At 40.3% G+C, this 13,732-nt stretch overlaps 1 protein-coding gene across 3 annotated transcripts in view; it reads right to left on the minus strand.

Moving 5' to 3' along the window:
- Positions 1-1,515: 1,515 nt before the first annotated feature.
- The window catches only part of poldip3 (polymerase (DNA-directed), delta interacting protein 3), a 28,446-nt gene continuing 16,229 nt past the window's right edge, over positions 1,516-13,732 (minus strand). The window contains exons 4-10 of one of the 3 annotated variants that reach the window (XM_061973567.2): positions 12,912-12,956; positions 12,696-12,770; positions 10,053-10,271; positions 7,900-7,977; positions 7,691-7,820; positions 5,666-5,732; positions 1,516-2,451 (exon numbers count right to left, since the gene is read on the minus strand). In XM_061973567.2, coding sequence (XP_061829551.1) covers positions 2,238-2,451; positions 5,666-5,732; positions 7,691-7,820; positions 7,900-7,977; positions 10,053-10,271; positions 12,696-12,770; positions 12,912-12,956 — 828 coding nt within the window. In that variant the 3' untranslated portion in view covers positions 1,516-2,237. The remainder of the gene's footprint in view (positions 2,452-5,665; positions 5,733-7,690; positions 7,821-7,899; positions 7,978-10,052; positions 10,272-12,695; positions 12,771-12,911; positions 12,957-13,732) is intronic. The other 2 variants (XM_061973568.2, XM_061973569.2) reach the window with 2 other exon arrangements.

Here is a 13,732-nt window from a genome sequence, read left to right on the forward strand (position 1 = left end):
TAATGTTAAATCTTACTTGTGAAAAGTAATCCCCCGATTTCTATTTTCAACAGTCTGCTCATTTGAGCAGGAAAACGCTGAACACCAGCCCGGCATCTTTGTTTTCTACCTGTCAACTGTCAGTTTAGGCTGCTCGCCGGCTCCTCATCACCACTTCAAAATGGCGGCCGAATTTCTCGCGTCACAGCAGCCAATGCTTGATTGATTGATTGAAACTTTTATTAGTAGATTGCGAATACGTTTTTTAACTTGTTTAAATCGGGGTCCACGTTAGTCAATTCATGCTGCGTCTACTTATAAGATGTCTATTGTTTATTCCCCTAAAAATCGAAATTATGAGATCAGAAAGTCGAAATTGTAAGATAAAAATCATAATCATGAGATAAAAAGTCGAATTTATGAGATAAAGTTATTATTTTTAGTTTATTATTTTCTTCAGTCAGTGGTCAACAAAATACATAAACAGTTGTACATTCATAAATTGACGATGTTACAGACCGAAAAGCTGAAGTTGAACACTTATTGCGCCTAACCCTATAAACAATGTCAAATACAAAAAAATTATGAGATTAAAAAAAAAAAGTAATAAGTATGAAATTAAAAATCGAAATTATGAGATGAGGAAAACGAAATTGTGAGGTAAAACAGTCAATATTATGAGCTAAAAAAAAAAAATCGAAATTAAGATATAAAAGTCGTGAGGAATAAAAATGTATATATCGGATTTTTATTACTTTTAAACTAATGATTTTGACTTTTTATCTCATAATTATGACTTTATATCTCATAATTTCTGTATTCTTCTCATAACTTTTCATCCGATAATTTTGACGTTTTATATCATAATTTCGACGTTTATCTCTTAATTATGACTTTTTATCTGACAATTTCGACGTTTTATATCATAATTACGACTTACCATTGGGGTATTTTTTAGTGGCGGAAACGGGCTTCCGTACTTTCAACTTAAAAGTCTAATAAAAATATTTATGTACACGTTTTAAAAAAATAGTTTTTTTGTTTATATTGTTGTCATTCTGAATGACGTTGCTTGTTTTGTATCATACTGTTAAAATTAAGCTCTGTAAAAAAAAAATATTTCTACTGTACATCGCAACAAAACGAAAGTCAGTTAAATTCACACATTTTAGTAAAAATACCCATCAAGGAGAGCTTTAAGTAACTGTTATGTTTTCCTTTTTTCTAGCGTGTATTTTCTTTTAATCAGATTTTCACAAATATTGCCACTAAAACCCATTTAAACATAAACAGCTACATTGTATATAATAAAATGTGCACAATATTTAAAAACTGGTTTCAGAAAGCTGAATTTATACAAAAGGACAATTTTTTTTACAATTGTAATACTTTGTATTGTAAGCTTCCAACTTTTCTAGAATGCCCACATAAAGCTCCGTCCGTAACAAAAAGCCAACCAACTTTTTGGATGAACCGCCTTCCTTTCTTCTATATATATACCCAAATACTTTTGTCTATATATTTAATGCACACATATTAAGATCCTTTTTTAAATGAAAACACATGCTTATTGTTGTTGCCAGCAGGCGACATACTCCAACAGGTTGTCAGATGTCACAGGGAAAAGAAACCAAAACAAGTCCTGCACAACATCTACAAAGCTACATTTTTAATGAAGTCTGACCTCTCCAGTCTGCTCTTAACGGACAAATCAAAAGCGTCGTAATTTACAGTATAAAACAGAAGAGGAGCAACATTTAGCAAAAGGGAGATATAAACGAATGCCACACTATTCAAATGTTAGGACTGTCCGGTAACTGATTTACATAACCAATAAATTCTAGTGAATAATTTATTGTCATAGAAAAACTGGCGTATACCGAAACATTTTGGTGACTTTTAGCTGGTAAACCTGAATGACGTCCACACCTTTGAGTGACAAACACTTCCTGTTTAGGTGCATTTCACATAGTGGTGCCCGTTTTTAGTAATTAAAAATACCAAATATAACCAATTTAAACCAAATGTGTTGATTTGAGGAGGAAAACGAAAACAAAAACTGGTCCATCTTGCAAACTAACAGTTGAATGACATCACAACAAGCAAAACAGATGATTGAATATCCATATTTCATCACTTTAGAGTAGAAATGTTCAGTGTGTAAAATCCTTTTTCTGTGAGCGTGTGGATCGGCCTCTGACCAGATGGAAACCACAGAGGATGCAGGGGGACGTTTCAAGCGCGGTACCAGACTGGACCTAAATCTTGATGCGGAAGGCGGTGGACTGCGAGCTGGCGGGCTCGGTGCTGGAGGTGGACTGCGCCGTGGACTTGAACAGGGCTTTGAGGATGGTCTGGGGGTCCACCTCGGCGGTCGGCTGAGACGTTCGCTGGCTGGCGGAACGTGACAGGGAGGCGGGCAGGCCGTCCTTCTTGGGCGCGCTGCCGGCACCTGGGGTGTCGCTGAGCCGTCTGGAGGCAAAAAGGCAGAAAATATTTTGTCACGTTTGCTGTAAATTCCAGACTATAAGCCGCTGCTTTTTTCCTGCGGCTTATGAAATGGTGCGGCTAATTTATGGATTTTTCTTTAAAAAAACATTTTGTATTAAACACGTGCAAAGACACTGAAATGGTGTGTTATTGTTTGTGCTAGGGCAGTGGTCCCCAACCACCGATTGGCACCAGACCAAAAAAAAATAAAAAAAATTTTTTTAGTTAAAGCAACATAAAAAACACAAGATACACTTACAATTAGTGCACCAACCCAAAAAAACCTCCCTACCCCATTTACACTCATTCACACAAAAGGGTTGTTTCCCTCTGTTATTAATATTTCTGGTTCCTACAATATATATAAGTATAGATCAATACAGTCTGCAGGGATACAGTCCGTAAGCACACATGATTGTATTTTTTTATGACAAAAATAAATCAAATTTTCAAGCGTTGACCGGTCCGCAGTTACAAAATGGTTGGGGACCACTGTGCTAGAGCACCATCTTCTGGACGAGTTCGCTCACTGCAGATGGAGCTGGGTGAATGCCGACAAGTGTTTCCTGCTGTTTAAAGCTTTGAACAGTCTATAGCAGACCTGGGCATTCTGCGGCCCGCGGGCTACATCCGGCCCTTTGTACGTCCCTGTCCGGCCCGTGTGAGGCCAATCATAAATTACAAAATACATTTAAAAAAGTATTTATTTCGAGTGTGCAGTACAACGGTGCTGCTTTTGTTTTGAAAAGCGTTATTTGTATTACTTCCGTGTGGACGTATGCGCGTGTGTGAGTGAGTGAATATGAACAGCGGCAATCACAAATTACAAAATAAATGTAAAAAAAACATCTATGTCGTGCGTGCAATACAACTGTGCTGCTTTTATTTTGAAAAGTGTTATTTATGGGCATATGTCCGTGTGTAACCTGTGAGTGAAAGTGCCCAGCGACAAGTGATGCCCGGTTACCCCCGAGACGCTAAAAAGAGAAAAGTTGATGACGAATGGCGTGTTTTCAACAAGACATGGACTGCCAAGTATTTATTTACAGAAATTAAAGGTAAAGCCGTGTGCTTAATTTGTGTACACATGTTGCTGTGTTTAAAGAATATAGTGTAACGACCTGCTGAAGTTGATGTTGTGTTCTTGAGTTGCGGAAATGAGGAGTGAGGATAGACGTGCGTGTGGAAGGAACGAGATAAGTTGAGCTGTGTTAGTATAGGTTGTTCAATAAAAGTTTAAAATGAGCGTCAGACTTGGTGTGCACTTCTTCTGGACGCTACAATTGGTGTCAGAAGTAAAACTTTGCGCATACTGCCGCTGCTTGTGTGAGCATACTGTGCTGCTTGTGTGCTCAGCCTGCTACGTCATCGGGAGGTACGTGCCACGATGTTTCCTGGCGACTTTGTCAAGATTGAACGGGAGGGGAAGGACACTGAGTGGGGACTTAAGGTGCCGTGTCTGTGTGAATCCCGGACGTGAGGAGCTCGTCGCAAAGAGAGAGAGGGGGTGGAAGGAGAGAGGCAGCGTCTACAGGTGCAGCGCATGCTGCTTGACATGGGGGAATTCCACCCTCAATGATGACTCCCAGGTTTGATGGCAAGGCGAACTGGGAGGCATTTCATCCCACTTCTGACACCAATTGTAGCGTCCAGAAGAAGTGCACACCAAGTCTGACGCTCTTTTTAAACTTTTATTGAGCAACCTATACTAACACAGCTCAACTTATCTCGTTCTTTCCACACGCACGTCTATCCTCACTCCTCATTTCCGCAACAGCAACGCTTCCTCCTTCTTTGCCAATCACTTTACAGGCGTGATATGTTCACAACAAAGAGGATGCAGGATAAAGTGACAGAAATTGAAATTTTTGCATTTTGCATACACCAGGAAGTGTTGTGGAAGAAAGTGTTTAAAATAAAAACATCAAAAGCCATCTGCTTTTTTATAAAGATAAGTTAGGTTAAATGAAAATATTATTATTAGTATTATTTATCTTACAGTATATCAAAAATTAATTAGAGCAACATTTAATTGAAATATTGTCGGTGTGGCCCTCCAGCAGTGCTCGAGTTGCTCATGCGGCTCCCGGTAAAAATGAATTGCCCACACCTAGTCTATAGCGTATCTACTCGGATGGATTCTTCATTCATCACTCCAAGTAACGTTTGTAAGTTTTACAATATAACTAAAACAATTCACACTTACTAAAGCGTCCATGTCTGTAGGAGTGTTTTCATGCATATAACGTAATCAAGCTAGCGCTGTTAACATTAGCTAATATGCTAACACGTTTATGAGTGTCTATGTTAGTATTATTAACTTACAACGGCATTCTTTTTGTATTGTTTCAGTTCCACAAATTCCTCAGTAAATTCACCAAAACGTCACGGTGGAGTTATTGAGTCTGTTTAGCTGATTGGAGAGCTGGCTTGCGCAGCTAGTGGGTCCTTGACGATGACTTCTGTTTTGTTTGATCAGCCGTTTTTCTGCCGTGTTACAGAAACTGTTTGGAAACAATTAAGTTATGTAAATAAACATTTACAGAATATTTCTGTGTAAATAACTCATTACACAACGTATATATCTGCGACTTTAAGTCCGGTGCGGCTAATATATGGAAAAATGTTTTTCTTCTAAAATTTAGTGGATGTGGCTTATATATTTGTGCGCTCTATAGTCCAGAAAATAAAAGGTACTTCAAGCATTTATTATTTACCATTTGGACACAATTAAGGTATGTAAATAAACATTTACAGAATATTTCTGTGTAAATAACTAATTTTACAACGTATATATCTGCGGCTTATATATGGAAAAATATGTTTTTCTTCTGAAATTTTTATATATTTGTGCGCTCTATAATCCAGAAAACACGGTACTTCAAGCATTTTTTATTCACCTTTTCACTTAATGTTTATTAAGTTAATGAACATTAACAAAATATTTGTGTAAAAAATTAATTTCGCAACGTATACAGAGTGAGAAGGGGATTCATATGGCCACATTCATCACGGTTTATCTGACTCATTAAACGTGACGAATCTACTTTAGCCACCAGAGGGCAGTGGAGTGTTGAACATCTTAAAATGTGTTTGGTGGCAATTCAAACTTGACTACCGTGTCAGTTGCTAAGTAGCGTGGCGCTTTCCATCATTTAAGCAGATTCAAGGATGACGTTGGTTAGTGTTTACTTACAAGAGAATAGGCTGATCAGAAGTGATGACATTTCCCTGAATATGAAGGTTGCACTTCATGGGCTGACCTGTGTGTGGGTGAAAAACAACGTGATTAGGCTTGTCCCCATACCAATATTTTAGTACCGGTACCAAAATGTATTTCCATACATTTCTAAATAAAGGGGACCACAAAAAACATTATTGGCTTTATTCTAACAAAAAAAATCTTACGGTACATTAAACAGATGTTTATTATTGCAAGTTAAAATAATTAAATAAAATAGTGAACATACTAGACAACTTGTCTTTTAGTAGCTAGACAACTTGTCTTTTAGTAGTAAGTAAACAAACAAAGGCTCCTAATTAGTCTGCTGACATATGCAGTAACATATTGTCATTTTCCATTCTATTATTTTGTCAACATTATGAGGGACAAACTGTAAAAATGTATGATCTACTTGTTCATTTCCTGTTAATATCTGGTAATTTGTTTTAAAATGTTCCATCTACACATCTGTTAAAATGTAATAATCACTTTCTGTTGTTTGGATACTTTACCGGTACATTAGTTTTGGATGATACCACAAATGTAGGTATCAATCCAATACCAAGTAGTTACAGGATCATACATTGGTCATATTCAAAGTCCTCATGTGTCCAGGGATGAATTTACTGAGTTTATAAACCCATCCATCCATCTTCTTCCGCTTATCCGAGGTCTGGTCGCGGGGGCAGCAGCCTAAGCAGGGAAGCCCAGACTTCCCTCTCCCCAGCCACTTCGTCCAGCTCTTCCCGAGGGATCCCGAGGCGTTCCTAGGCCAGCCGGGAGACATAGTCTTCCCAACGTGTCCTGGGTCTTCCCCGTGGCCTCCTATCTGTTGGACGTGCCCTAAACACCTCCCTAGTGAGGCGTTCGGGTGGCATCCTGACCAGATGCCCGAACCACCTCATCTGGCTCCTCTCGAAGTGGAGGAGCAGCGGCTATAAACATAATATGAATTTAAAAAAAGGAAAAAAGATTTTGTGATGCTAAAAAATATCGATGTTATCATAGTAGTATCGACTAGATACACTACTGGACTTGGTATCCTTACAGTGGATGTTAGGTGGAGATCCACCCATAATACCTGGGATTTATATAGCGCTTTTCTAAGTACCCAAAGTCGCTTTACATGTAGAACCCATAAATCATTCACACCTGGTGGTGGTAAGCTACTTTCATAGCCACAGCTGCCCTGGGGTAGACTGACGGAAGCGTGGCTGCAATTTGCGCCAACGGCCCCTCCGACCACCACCATCATTCATCATTCTATTCACCGGTGTGAGTGGCACCGGGGGCAAAGGGTGAAGTGTCCCGCCCAAGGACACAACGGCAGCGATTTTTGGATAGTAAGAGGCGAGGAGCGAACCTGCAACCCTCAGGTTTCTGGCACGGTTGCTCTACCCACTACGCCCATGGCATTTGTTTACATTCAGGAGTGCTAGCTTGTTAGCGGTGAGCTATTGTGTCCTCCTACAGTGTGTAGTGAAGCAGGTTTAGCTATTCCTCGTCCTCCAGTGACAATGGTGCTTGTAAGAAACTTACTTTATTTGTCGCCATGGAGGCGAGGATTAGTCATTTAGAAGTAGCTAAAACACTGCCGACTGTGGATGATTGTTAGCTGCTAGCTAGCTAGCCATGTTTTAAAGCACCTCTTCCTGAGGGGGTTTCAGTGTTATAGCTTCACCTTTATCTTTAGTTTTTAGGCCAAAATGCGTCCGTTCACCCTTTTCTGTCTACACACTGTGTCTGCTTGTAAGTACTCCGTACGTGTGCTCTGCCGAACATGCTCCTCTACTCGTAAAACCAGCAATGTTACGACGTGCCGTAATGCTCGTTTAAAAAAATAAATAAATAGAGCAACCGGTGCTTTTCAAACAGAGTATAGTACCGTTTTTGATTCATTAGTACCGCGATACTATACTAGTACCGGTATACCGTACGACCCTAAACGTGAAGATGGATTGTGTTTCCATACACCCGCAATCTATAAACAACACCCACCATCCAGGCAGCGGTTGTTGTACTTCCTGTACGCGCTCACGGCGTCCTCTTTGCGGACAAACACCACTTCAGCGACGCCCACCTTCACCAGGCGCGCCCGCTTCAAGGCACCGCACACGCAGAACAGCTCCTGAGAGGACAAAGTACACAGTGAGTCACTAAACAGCAGCGTGGAACGCCGAACGCGCGGATGTGTGGTGTTTACTCACCACGATGTCTTCCTCCGTCACCCGAGGATGCAAGTTATTCACCGTTATTTTGGTTCCCTCCAGAGGGCTGAACACGGGCTGCAAATGATACAAACACAGCATGCCACTTAAAGGGGTGTCAGAAAGAAAGAAACAAAGTGACATGAGCAGGTTGCTAATCAGGACGGCGTCGCTAGTTTCAAGAAGGCCATTGAGGAGTGTGTAGTTTCCGAATGAAGCCTTAGCTTGACACTCCGTTTTGTGACACATTTACTTGTAAACTTCATCATTCCAAGATGTCAGACGACGACAATGTGACATGAAAAATGTATCGAGAAAAATAAGACAAAGATGAAAAAACTGTGTGGCTCCATTCTGCTATACCCATAATTCAATGTCCAAAACCATATCACTACACAGATCCTTCCGCCATAAACGCAATTAAACAGTTGCATGTCCTTCACTATAATACAAATGATAAAATTAATTAAAAATTATAAAAAATATAATTGTAAAAAAAAAGGACATTGGTCATATTCAAAGTCCTTATGTGTCCAGGGACAAATTTACTGAGTTTATAAACCCATCCATCTTCTCACTTCTCATTTGCGTTATTCACGCAAATGTAATAATTACAAATAATTAAAGAGTCCCTTATAATTACTCTGAACATGCGATATGTACAGTTTCATATTATTCAAATTAAGTAAATCAAGTCAGCTTAAAGATCAGAACAGCCGCACTCTTTGCCCTTTCACAACAACATTTGGTCTGACTGCACTGACAAAATAAAGGTTTCAAAAAAGTAACTTACACTAGCATTATATACTGTAAACGCCAGACTACGAGCTACTACTTTTTTCCTACACTTTGAATCCTACGGCTTATAAAAAAAAGCGCTGCAAATTTAAGAATTTCCCCCCCGCTAATTGCTACAATATTTTGTGTTCAATAGTTTTCATAAAACCCAAACAGAGGACTGAAATAGTGTGTGGCGCCATCATTTAGACGAGTTCACTCACTGCAGGTGCTGTGAGTTGAAAATGTACCTCCTGATTTGCCTTAAACCGAAAGTAAAACCGTCCATAGTGTTTCTGCTTGAAATGATTCTTCAGTCATCACTCCAAACGTTTGTAAGTTTTACAATTTAACTAAAACCGTTTTTACTTACTAAACCGTCCCGTGTGTGATGTCTGTAGGAGTGTTTTCCTGCATATTTGTACATGCTGTTGTAATGTAATCAAGCTAGCGTCATTAGCATTATCTATAATGCTAACACGTTTACAAGTGTCTGTGTTAGTATTATTAACTTACAATGGCATTCTTTTTGCATTGTCTCAGTTTCACAAATTCCTCAGTAAATTCACCAAAACGTCACGGTGGAGTTATTGAGTCTGTTTAGCTGATTGGAGAGCTAGCTTGCGCAGCTAGTGTCCATGACGATGACTTCTGTTTTGTTTGATCGGCCGTTTTACTGACGTGTTATTTGGAAACAATTAAGGTATGTAAATAAACATTTACAAAATATTTCAGTGTAAATAACTAATTTCACAACATATATATCTGCGACTTATAGACCGGCACGGCTAACATAAGGAAAACATTTCTTTCTTCTAAAATTTAGTGGGTGTGGTTTATATACCAGTGCGCTCTATAGTCCAGCAAATACAGTACTTAAAACATTTATTGATACAATTACAAAAAAGATTAGGTTTTGAATTAAAATACTGGTGAACATTGTTGAAAAAGATGTTTTGAACCAATGAACGTGAGAATTTTTGCATTTAATTAAACATTTGTGAGTTTGTAAATCCCTTTAAATAAATTATGATATGTTTGATAAATATTGCAAGTATGACACAAAAGCACAGATAAAGACAGACAAGCACAAGATAAAAAAATCAAAATGGAAAAATTAATTTTATTATGTTTTCTTATTGCTAATGTTATTTTAATTTATTGTTGTTACTCTTATTTCAGCTGCTTGTTATTCATTCATACCTAGTTGTTCTTTAAAATTATATTTAAAGTTGAGTTTTGGTGGTACAATAAACGTTTTCACATTAATGAATAATCGTGATATTAATATCAACTAAAATAATCGTGATTATAATTTTTGCCATTACGGTCCGCCCATAATGGGACCTGTGCCTTGCCAGGTAAAGGATGTTTACCTGAGGGGCAGCAGGTGCTGCGCTGGGCTCGGCTGAGCTTTGCTGAAGAGCCCGAGAAACAGGCCGCAAGGCTATAGCGCAGGGCCGGGGGGCCGCTTGGCCAGTGGTGGGCCGAGTGGGAGCAACTGGGACAGGAGCCCGGGGGGCGGAGTAAGCATCATTTTTAACCACCTTGGTTATGGGGCCTGACATGGAAAACGGGGATCCTGCTATGCCATCCTGTGAAATGAACAAGGCGAAAACCAAGTTTTAAGTACCGTATTTTCCGCACTATAAGGCGCACCGGATTATAAGGCGCACCTTCGATAAATGGCATATTTTAAAACTTTGTTCATATATAAGGCGCATAGAATAGACGCTACAGTAGAGGCTGGGGTTACGTTATGCATCCATTAGATGGAGCTGCGCTAAAGGGAATGTCAACAAAACAGTCAGATAGGTCAGTCAAACTTTATTAATAGATTACAAACCAGCATTCTGACAACTCTGTTCACTCCCAAAATGAAAAAACAGCTGTTTTATTATTTTCCCCGAGGTAAAGTCAGTGAACATTTATATCACATAGTGGAGGGGAACTTTTCCCTGATTCAATAAACACGTAGAAAACAGTGATACTGTTACGGTAAATCAAACGTTACTTCAATCACAATATAGTAACACTCGAAATAGTGCAGAGCAATAACAATATATCAATAACTCAACGTTGCTCAAACGTTAATGTCACACAACACAACACACAAAATAAGCATGTAAAGCTCACTTTATGAAGTTATTCCTCATCCATGAATCCCTCAAATTCTTCTTCAGTGTCCGAATTAAACAGTTGGGCGAATACGGCTCCGTCTCGTCGAAGTCGTCATTAATCGAGTCAGTGTCGCTGCTGCTCTATTCTTGTGTTCTACTGCGTGACTGATCGTCTTAAGTTTAAACTCTGCGTCGTAAGCGTGTCTCTTAATGGGAGCCATTTTGGGGTCTTTATATAAACAAACAAATGGAAATGAAACGGCACACCTCGCGCAGTCATATATCCCAGCATAGCATAAACGCGCGCTTCTTCTTCTTCTACAGGGGAAAATGAAGTCGGCGGCTGCTTCCCGTAGTTGCGATTGATTGATTGAAACTTTTACCTGTTGGAGGCTCAATATTGGTCCATATATATAAGGCGCACTGTCAGCTTTTGACAAAATTGGAGGTTTTTAGGTGCGCCTTAAAGTGCGGAAAATATGGTAAGTGAAAATATGCAATTGTGTCAAAAGGTCACGTAATTCGAAGGCTAATGAATGACAAGGTGTAAGCAAATATTACCGTATTTTCCGCACTATTAGCCGCACCTAAAAACCACAAATTTACTCAAAAGCTGACAGTGCGGCTTATAACCCGGTGCGCTTTATATATGGATTAATATTAAGATTCATTTTCATAAAGTTTAGGTCTCGCAACTACGGTAAACAGCCGCCATCTTTTTTCCCCGTAGAAGAGGAAGTGCTTCTTCTTCTACGGTAAGCAACCGCCAAGGTAAGCACCCGCCCCCATAGAAGAAGAAGCGCGCGGGTATTATGTTTCATTTCCTTTGTGTGTTTACATCTGTAAAGACCACAAAATGGCTCCTACTAAGCGACACACTGTGGTTCTAGCTTGCCATGCTAATGGCCAGAAACTTCCACCCATGGTGATATTCAAAAGGAAGACCTTGCCAAAAGAGAACTTTCCAGCCGGCGTCATCATAAAAGCTAACTCGAAGGGATGGATGGATGAAGAAAAGATGAGCGAGTGGTTAAGGGAAGTTTACGCGAAGAGGCCGGGTGGCTTTTTTCACGCAGCTCCGTCCATGTTGATATACGACTCCATGCGCGCCCACATCACAGATGGTGTCAAAAAACAAGTGAAGCACACAAATACAACACTCGCCGTCATTCCGGGTGGATTAACCAAAGAACTCCAACCGCTCGATATTGGTGTCAACAAGGCATTTAAAGCATGACTGCGAACGGCGTGGGAACAATGGATGACCGAAGGCGAACACACCTTCACTAAGACAGGGAGACAGCGCCGGACGACATACACCAACATCTGCCAGTGGATCGTAAATGCCTGGGCGGATATTTCGGTCTCAACTGTGGTCCGAGCTTTCCGGAAGGCAGGATTCACGGAACTGCTGGAAAAACAACAGCGACACTGACTCTGATGACTTCGACGAGACGGAGCCGGCCATTTTGGATCCCGTAATTCGCCCAACTTTTTAATTCGGACACCGTAGGAGAAGAATTCGAGGGATTTATGAATGAAGAATAACTTCAGAAAGTGAGTGTTATGTTTATTTTGTGTGTTGTGACATTAACGTTCGAGCAACATTAAGTTATTGCTATTGCTCTGCACTATTTTGAATTTTACTAAGTTTGTGATTGCACATTTGCACATTACCGTACATTTTGGGAGTGAACAGAGTTGTTAGAACGCTGGTTTTTAATATATTATTAAAGTTTAACTGACCTATCTGACTGTTTATTTGACATTCCCTGTAGCGCAGTTAGATGCGGCTTATAACACGGGGCGGCTTATAGGTGGACAAAGTTTTGAAATATGCCGTTCATTGAAGGCGCGGCTTATAACACGGGGCGGCTTATGGTGCGGAAAATACGGTACCTGTGGTAGCATATGGTTAGAAGTAGCCATTTTCAGTTGTTTACTGGGGGCGCAATCTTGATCGTTTGACAAAGGCTGTGGGAGAAAAGACAACTTTTTAAACATCTCAGTGGGAAAAATAGGGGAAATTGTACTACATATCGAGAGTATATTTATTCAAATATACGGGGGGGGGGGGGGGGGGGGGGGGGGGGTGTAGTTAAGATAAATGTCGACCTGTGAGGGAAGACGCACTCTACCAAGAACCACACCAGGACGTTGCTGTAAAAGATAATGGACATTTATTTTCAGCTCCTTCATTTAAAGGGGAACTGCACTTTTTTGGAATTTTGCCGATCGTTCACAACCATTATGAGAGACAAGAACACACGGCGAGGTATTTTAAAGATGATAAAAACGCTTGGAAGATGTGGCTAATGTGAGACACTGTTGTAGCCTTTAAAACCCTCCATCAACGATTTATATACACACAAGGGGTGTAACGGTACGTGTATTTGTATTGAACCGTTTCGGTACGGGGATTTCGGTTCGGTTCGGAGGTGTACCGAACGAGTTTCCACACTAACATATTAAGTAGCCGCCTCCGCTTCCTTCTGCCTCTGTTTCTGTCAGTACTCTACACAGCACCCAGCATTGTCCGACCCACACAACCATCTGATTGGTTACAAACAGAGCGGTAACAGCTAATTAGCAGATTGGTTACAAACAGAGCGGTAACAGCCAATCAGCAGTGCGTATTCAGAGCGGTAACAGCCAATCAGCAGTGAGTATTCAGAGCGCATGTAGTCAGTGCTTAGCGTTTAGCAGGTAAGCATCAGGCAGCAGACTCTCCCCAAATTATAATAAACACCTCCCAGTCAACTTCTAGTAACATCACTATGAGTCCGTTGACCTTCTAGAAATATAAAAGGCAGCTCAGCTCGCTCGCAGTCCTGGCTTGAGGTGAAGGCTAATTCGCTTTTAGCGTAACGCTAGCTCATTTTGCGGTGTGTGTGCGCGTGTGTGTGTTACGGACAGCAAAGCCCTGTCTGTCAGTT

This window comes from Nerophis lumbriciformis, linkage group LG22 (assembly GCF_033978685.3).
Source record: "Nerophis lumbriciformis linkage group LG22, RoL_Nlum_v2.1, whole genome shotgun sequence".
In the NCBI taxonomy this organism is placed as follows: Eukaryota; Metazoa; Chordata; class Actinopteri; order Syngnathiformes; family Syngnathidae; genus Nerophis; species Nerophis lumbriciformis.